Here is an 8,260-nt window from a genome sequence, read left to right as displayed (position 1 = left end):
GAAAATATCGTGTATTGTAAAAATACCCGATACTTGCAAAAGTGCGCTTCTAAATCGAAGCTGCGTTTTCTTTCACTCTTGTTCAGGGGAAGCTAGAGCATAGAAGGCCTCCGAAAAGACAACATCAAGTTAACAAATCTTGTGTCCACGGCTAAAACAACAAACAAAGAAACACGATCGAAAGAAAGTCGAGCGGTTTCGCAATCTCTGCACGGGCATTGTCCTTTTTTTGTGTGTGTCTATAGCAAACCCGGGTTGCACGGCCGCCCAGAGCACTACAGGAGCCAGACAGGAGGGCGCCGTCTGCAAAACGCTAGGCGGCCAGGCTGAGCTCTGTCCCTGGTCTTCTCCGCGGAACTTCACTTGATATTTCCGACTGTATGGTGCGCACTTCGCAGTCCCAGTCTTGGAGTTGAAAGTTATTTGTTCCGCCGCGTCGACGGGCTAGCAATGGCAGACAACGACAATACTCCTCGCTGTGCCATCTTGGACGTGAAGTATTTTACCGTGATTTCATCTAGGGACGACAGAGTAAAGGCTGCCTGTTCGTTTTGTAAAGCGACCATCTGTGGCGCCTACTCGTCAACCTCGAATTTCAAGCTTCACTTAAAGGTAGGTGCAGAATCAACATAAATTAGATTTTTTGTTTGCTTGTAACATGCCAAGAAATGCATTGAGTCGAACAGAGTGTATCTATATGTATCTAATTTTTCAGTGCTGTCTTATGTATCAAAACGGTGCATTTGCATAGCTTACGGAAGTACGCTTTGTGTGATATTACTTGTGTGGCGGCTATATAATTAGTCGATACTTATTTTGTTTCAGCGCGTGCATCCACAAGAGCTAAGAAGGTTCTATGAGTACAAAGAAGGGTGGAGAAAACATACAGTCAAGAGAAAGGCCGACGCCCCTGCTGACAAAATGCGCCAAACGAAACTGTTTTGCTCTCCCGGGAGTCAACTGACTCAGCCTAAAGTAGACAATCTGATCGTCAAGTTCGTTGTGGATGGGTTGCATTCATTATCGGCAGTCGAAGAGCCAAGCTTCATACAGCTTGTAACAGGTGAGCTTTCAATTCTATGCGAAATCAGACTGCATTATAATTGTACATTGTCTCTTTTTCTATTTTAGGCTTGCGCCCAGGGACTAGTGTGATGTCGCGACGCTCCCTAGGTCGGCGAATTGATGAGGAATGGGAAAAGTTTCTGGATGACGCGCGAGAGAAGTTGTCTGGTCAAAGCTATGTTGCAACCACAGCTGACATCTGGTCCACTCACCATCGTAGCTTCATGGGTGTCACGGTTCATTGGGTAAGCGCTTTGTGTTTTGAATAAAACAAAATGTGTCCCTTTCCTTCACTACCGTGGCAAATGCAGTGGTAACACAGAATGTGTACGCATTATTTTGGGGAGCTTCCATCAGCTTGCTGGAAACAGCGCCTCCGGAAGAAAGCCCTGCCAAAAGTAGCGCTCGAGCGGGAGTGGAACGCGTAGGTCACGTAGATTTTATGCTTCGCCCACGTATAAGGTGAATCGAAGCATATGGTTTCCTCATAGAGCGGCAGTACAGTGGTTAAGACATCGGATTCACAGTATGAGGGTCAGAGATTCGTAAAAAAGTCCCTAGTAGTTCAGTGTTTAAGACATCGGATTCATAATCTGAGGGACGCTGGTTCGTATCGGAGCGCTGCCGGTGTCTTTTATATTTCAATTTTCGTGTTCCGCACCTTCGTTACCTAGAAGGCGTCGCCGGAAGTGCCTGAGGCCATTCCTATAACATATTCTGTATTAAAAAGTAGAAGTTGTGGAAAATCATGATTAAGTAACTAATGAATGATGATATTTGTATATTTATTTAGATCGATGCTGACACCCTTTCTCGGAGGTCGCTCGCACTGGCCTGCAGGAGCTTTCCTGGAAGCCACACGTACGACAGGATAGCAGAAATGCTGGAAGACATTAGGCAGTCCTTCGACATCTCGCGGGAAAAGGTCGTAGCCACGGTCACAGACAACGCCAGCAACTTCGCCAAAGCCTTCAGGGAGTTCGGCTTTTGTTCTGAGATTACTGACCAGGGTAAGGGTAATGCTGTACTTATTATCAAACATTTTTCAGATTTTTTAAGGATTGATTTACGTCTGTCTCAATAACCTAAACCCAAGTGGGTAACGTGCGATTACAAATGCAAGAAGTGTGAAAAATATCCGTCATGTTATGCACCGATTCTAATTTTCCTCTTGTCTGGTGCAGCTGACTTGGTTAATTTTTGTGATACATATAATTCTTCTTTTGATACGCAATACAAATAATTGAAGATGAAGCCACTGGAGCTAATGCAAACGAGAGTGTTTTTGATTATTGCACAACTGTTTTTCTTTTAGTTTCTATGAATATGTGTTATTCACCGTAAAATGTTTCCAAACATGTAATCTTGAGTGCTGTTTTAAGTATTTCGGCTAAATGTGTTCCTTTTTTAACTGGCAGATGATGTCGCCGCCGACTTGTCCTTTGAAATTATGGTCGAACCCGACAACCTGGACGATGCTGAAATCAACTTGCCTCGTCATCTTCGATGCGCATGTCACACGCTGAGTCTTGTGGCAACTTCAGATGCGAAGGCAGCCTTGTCGACACCGTCCTTTGAACGTGCTAACACATCGGTCATGTCAAAGTGTTCGGCTCTATGGAACTGCGTTCGAAGACCCAAGTCGTCTGAAGTTATTGTGGACATCCTAGGGCATTCTCTGAAGACGCCATGCGTAACACGCTGGAATTCATTGTATGACAGCATGAAAGACCTCCTTCGCGCGAAGGATAAACTGCGAGATGTCTGCGATGGACTAAATCTGCAGACATTCCAAGAAAGAGACTTAGCATTTATTGCCGAGTACTGTGAGATCCTGCAGCCCATCGCCTCCGCTCTGACGCGACTCCAAGCGCAGTCTGATTGCTTCTTCGGGGAGCTGCTGCCAACGCTTTTTACCGTAAAATCAAAGCTTCAGGAGAAGGCTGGTATGGACTTCGTCTACTGCAGACCACTTTTGGGTGCGGTTACATCTGGGTTCATTCGCAGATTTGACGAGCTTCTGCGAATGAAACCAAGTGCAAATGAAGCGACTGTTGCTGCTGTTCTTCACCCTTACTTTAAGTTGCGGTGGTTGTCACGAGAACCTCAAGATGTCCGCGAGCATGGCCAGCAACTCACAGAAAAAGCTGTAATTGACTTTGTAAATGCAACCAAGCATACCATGCGTCCTTTGGCGTGCGCGCCATCAACCTCTGCAGCCTCTGACGTATCGGCTGATGCATTCTTTTCTTTTGAAGCCCACTGCGGCACGAGCCCCAGTTGTCAGGAAGATGTAGTCAAACTTGAGTTCCTCAGCTACCTGCAGGATCCTCGAGTTGAATTCGATATGCTCCGCTCATACCCTTCTCTGAGAAGCGCCTTCATTAGATACAACACCCCAACGTGCTCCTCGACTCCTGTAGAACGGCTGTTCTCCTTCGCGTCGCTAATCTTACGCCCGCATCGTGGCGGACTTTCAGACCGGCGTTTTGAGCAAATGCTTAAGGCTGCGGTCCCACGGGTGCCATCGTGACCGAAGGGTTTTTCAACCGCCAGGGCGGCAAAAACGGCAGCAAGCTCTTGCGCGACAATATTACAATAAAGCGACCAGAACGAAAAGACGCAAAACATGGTGCTAAATTGCTGCCTACTTGTACGTCTATCTAAAAGTGTCTGTCATTTCTTGAGGATTCAGAACGCAAGTAAACTCAAGGGACTAATATGAAAACGAGACAGACACCGACTGCCATGTCTGTCTCATATTTCTGTGTGTCCCTTCTTCTTACTTGCGTTCTAAATCCTCCTCATGAATGTTTAACCAACACGCTCTCCTGATTCTTCAATGCCTGTATTTGTTTTTCGAGCTTCAGCCCCCGACAGCGACAGTAGGGAGTTTCAGTATATCGTTTTCATTGGATCGATACCACTCCATGCGCGCGCTTCAGAGCATGCTTCGATGTGGCAGCGCGAGCTCCCAATACAAATATCTTTCCCTGAAAACACGATCTACTATAACTCGTTAACACCACATAGTCCGTGTTTCCGAAAAAAACTTGCGGAGACTAAAACTCAATTATAGATAGAACGTTTTGGTTTGGTAGATTCTGTGGATTTGAAATAGCGTGTATCTTTATACCTCGCTGCTCTCTTGGCTGCAATATTTTTACGGAGGTTTGTACGTTTGTGTAAACGTTTGAAAAAAAGACGCAATATAACAAACACAAGAATTCAACTAATACCTTTGTTAATTAATCTTAAGCAGTAAGATACACCCATTTTAAAGTTCTTCGGATGAGGTTTTAGCGATGTATCGAGGTATCTAAAATACAGTATTCAGTATCTGTATCGGAGATTAGTTTTGCATCTGTATCTTGTATCGGTATCTCAAATACAATTTTCGAGGGTATCGAGTATCGGTATCGGAGATACAATTTCGAAGTATCTTGCCTACCCCTGCTGTCGAGTATAAGTGCGTGGGAACGGAATGTGAGGGGGCCCGCTGTTCGGGAATGCCACTTCATCTGCCGGCGTCTTATTTATTGCTGCGCTCAAACATTCGTGATGAGAAAAATTAGCACTAGATTTCTAAAGTAGTTAGTAATTTATTTATTTATTTATTTATTTATTTATAATACCCTCAGGGCCACAAGTGGCGCTGAGGGTATTTGAGTAGAAGTTACCTGAAAAACGTAGTTAAATTAATCTACTAATTACCCAAATAAAGTTGTAATTGAAAGTTACCAAGTTACTCGGAAAAGTAGTTAAACTACAGTAGTTTGAGTAGAGTAGCTGAATTACGTCCAAGTCTGCCTGCAAGGAATCCTTCTACAATCAACCGTCCATCTCGAACGTGGCATGTCACGCGCACCAATCGGCAGAGAGATCTGCGGTCACGTTGGGCACAATATCGTTTAAACTTTTTATGACTAGGCTTCACATATATTGCAACGTGCCCCTCCTAGTATTTATAACCTCCTTGCGGATTCCAATGTCTCCGATAACGATACTCGATAATTCTACGCCGATAATGATACCCGATAACGGGTATCGTTATCGAGTATCGTTAGCGGGTGTCGTTATCAGGGGTACTGCCGTATCGGAGGTATCGGAACGATCTACTAAAACTCACTTTTACACCGCTGAATATATCAAATGAATGACCATTCCTGAATAAAATTTTCAAAACGCCCGCCAATTTTTCATTACGACCAACGCGTGGCGCCATCTAGTTGTAGACGCTAGAAACTAAAATAAAACAGTGACGCTTATAGCGCTATAGAGTTGAGCGGTGGAAATGCGCAGCTACAAATAAAAATTTTAACTTGGTTTTAATTTTACAAAAAAAATCTAAAGCAATAATAGCAAATATCTTCATACATCTCACATTTTGCGGTTACATTTAAAAATTCTGAATAGCCAAACATTGTAAATTAGTGAAACAAAAATAAAAAGTCAAACCTCGTGTTGGTGACCTGCGCTACCATATATACAACACTCCTGATCAGTTTCTTTCGGTCGTTTGGGCACTTCTCCAAGTCGCCATTTGAGACGGTCGTTGCTTGTTTCTCACGCCCTAATCCAATATTCGTACCGGGCCCCGTCCGATCTGCTCGTTGAAACCAAGTAGGAGCGATCGCCCGGTCGGCATAGGATCCTAGCAAGCAAGTCGTCGCACCGCCCGCTATGGATAAGGACAGCTTGAAGAAGCAAATCGAAAATCTCCGGTACCAAGCCCAAATGGAGCGGTGGCCCCTCTCGAAATCGATTCAAGCGTAAGTCGACTCGAGTTTTTTCTCTGCCCTGCCCCGTTTCCACCTCCGAGACGATTCACACCAACGAATCGTATTGTTTTTGAGCGCTGTGGTAGACTTAGTAGTCCCGGTGGTCCGCCATTTTTTTGTTAAGAGAGCTTCATCTTTGCTGATGACCATCATTTGTTGATCGGTAAGATGTTCTTTTCGTTTCGTGCTCCGAATTTCGATATTAAACCTTCACATTTATTTCGAGTACCTACCCCGCAAGATCTGAAACGTTGGCTGGTCGTCCGCTTGATTCTGGGACGGTGTAATTATTTTTAGAGTAAAGCTATACGCACTCCGGAGTGCGCTTCGGACGGAAATGGCTATACGCACTCCGCTTTTCTCGTATAAAAAGAGTGGACACAACGAGTTTCCTAAGCGGCGCCGTGGCATAGGGGTTAGGGTGTCCGCTTCATAAGCAAGTGGATGCGGGTTCGATCCGCGGTGGACCTATTTTTTTTTTTTTTTTTCTCAAACATTTTGTTTTGTCGGGGCATTTGGCGATATTTACGACATTTCCTTTTTTGCGATGAACAGTAAAAAAAAAAAATCGAATGTTGTCGAGAAATTTCGCAGAACTAAATGGTATCGGACTCCCTTTCCGGAGGTGCGATCGGGGACAGCGGGGCTTGGATTGCCGGCTGGACGCCGCGAAGCGGCGTGTACTGGTTACGCTTTGTAATTAGCAGCCGATACTGTCGCCGCGAAGCGGCGTGAACGCAGGCGGGGGGCTGTGTTAACGAGCGCCCCAGTGATTCACGCGCCGTTCGAAAAGGGTGGCCCGAGCGGCATGATCTCTCGGAGGAGTGCGTATAGCCATTTCCGCGCGAAGCGCACTCCGGAGTGCGTATAGCTTTACTCTTATTTTTATTTCGTTTTAGTGGGGTCTCTGTTCGTACGTGGCTAGGGTTGCGAAGAAATGCGCGGCGTTTAGTTTCTGATTTGCATTCGTGCTTCTCCGCTCGACTGCTTTCCAACGTAAGTGCCGCCTCGCATGACTGCGTTCATTAAGGTTCGGCCAGTGAGCACGTACCTTTCTTGAGAACACTAGGTTAAGTATTCGCGTGCGGCGGAGCGGTCGACTTCCAGCGCACTACGAATTGTCACGACTATTTTGAGCTCTACTTTATGCCTTCTTTGTCCGTTGATTCAGAGGTTGGCCTTCGCGTCAGCGTAAACGTTGCGCGATCAAAAACAAACTTTTATCGGGGACAAGAAAAAAAAGAAAGAAATCTGACGGCAATGTGCTTTCGCTGTATTGCTCGCCCGCAGTGCGGTGAAGCGAACATGTAGGGAGCTTCAGGTTCGCGTTGCAGAGGCATTTCGCAAACCCGGCCCCAAGAGGGGGGGTAATTTGATTAGGTTGGTCGGATTATAGTGTTGGTTGGGTTTCTACTTTTACGAACCGCATGCGTTGTAATGCTTATTCTTCTTTACTTTTTTTTATTTTTTTTTTTTTAGGAGATTTATAGCAGCAGTAGTGCGTAATGAGAATGCATTCCTCGTTTAATGACTGAGGAACCAGATACCATGTGAAGTGGTTGAGCCAATACTTGTGAAGAGAATGGCATATCCAATGACATCATTATTATTTTATTTTTTGCCAAGTTCCTTTTTTTTTTTTTCAAGAAATTGTGATGTCATTGAATTGGTCGATGGCATCACGCACCCACCGGCCTCATTAACCAGGGCCAGAGCAGGACCCCCATGACCCAAGAAGGCCCCGCATGGGTTCCATCCCAGGTGTTCATATTTGGGTACAAGCCAGGGTAACATGGTGTTGTGCTCTCGTAAGAGATCACAAAAACTCGGTCGTAAGCAATAGCAAATGTGTGAACGGACTTGAACGGTTTGTGTTAAAGGCGGGTTTGATTGCGGTCCTTGTGTGCCTGTCATGTCAAAACTGTGGAAGAATGTTCTCCAGGGACGAACGGAACCACCAGAGGCATTTTCTCGGCTCTAGGGACGACCCATTTGAATGGGTCGAGGTACCTATTAAGAGAACTGGAGAACCTCCAGTTCTCTTAGTAGGTACCTCAACTCAGATTCTTGTCGAGTGTCCAAGAAAGGCTTTGCGGTTTTTCCAGCTTTTTAAAAGGCAATGGCTGGTACCTATAGCAGAAAAGCGTTAGAGGCTGCAAGAAATGCACGGGACACCGCTGCTGGATGGCGCTGCGTGATGCCGACGAGCCTTAACGATCCTGGCAAGTAGACAGTGAAAGCCAGAACAGAGGACCAGCGGTGCCACCTACTGCAGCAATCTCTAACTGTAGTCGGTGACAGGTTGCAAATGAGCCGTGGAAGCTCGCTACAGTCGCACACGCAGCTATGGCTGCCAGTGAACACTCCCCAAAGGTGGTGTTCACCAGCGACCATAGTTGAGTCTGTTTTTGCGG

At 45.7% G+C, this 8,260-nt stretch overlaps 1 protein-coding gene across 1 annotated transcript; it reads left to right on the top strand.

Moving 5' to 3' along the window:
• Window positions 1-450: 450 nt before the first annotated feature.
• LOC120836111 lies at window positions 451-3,878 on the top strand. Its single transcript, XM_040213989.3, has 5 exons — window positions 451-612; window positions 826-1,063; window positions 1,132-1,310; window positions 1,859-2,075; window positions 2,484-3,878. The coding sequence occupies exons 1-5, from the start codon at window positions 451-453 to the stop codon at window positions 3,596-3,598; spliced, it is 1,911 nt and encodes a 636-aa protein (XP_040069923.1). The 3' UTR covers window positions 3,599-3,878.
• The last annotated feature ends 4,382 nt before the right edge of the window (window positions 3,879-8,260 follow it).

Source organism: Ixodes scapularis, unplaced genomic scaffold, assembly GCF_016920785.2.
Source record: "Ixodes scapularis isolate PalLabHiFi unplaced genomic scaffold, ASM1692078v2 PGA_scaffold6__148_contigs__length_123643588, whole genome shotgun sequence".
In the NCBI taxonomy this organism is placed as follows: domain Eukaryota; kingdom Metazoa; phylum Arthropoda; class Arachnida; order Ixodida; family Ixodidae; genus Ixodes; species Ixodes scapularis.
This window is presented reverse-complemented; position numbering and strand designations above follow the sequence as displayed.

Excerpts from the sequence above, each read along its gene's own strand:
- LOC120836111 (XM_040213989.3), top strand. The coding sequence starts at position 451 with ATGGCAGACAACGACAATACTCCTCGCTGTGCCATCTTGGACGTGAAG. Across the intron at positions 1,311-1,858 it reads TGGGTGTCACGGTTCATTGG|ATCGATGCTGACACCCTTTC; the intron begins GTAAGCGCTTTG and ends ATATTTATTTAG. Across the intron at positions 2,076-2,483 it reads TTCTGAGATTACTGACCAGG|ATGATGTCGCCGCCGACTTG; the intron begins GTAAGGGTAATG and ends TTTAACTGGCAG.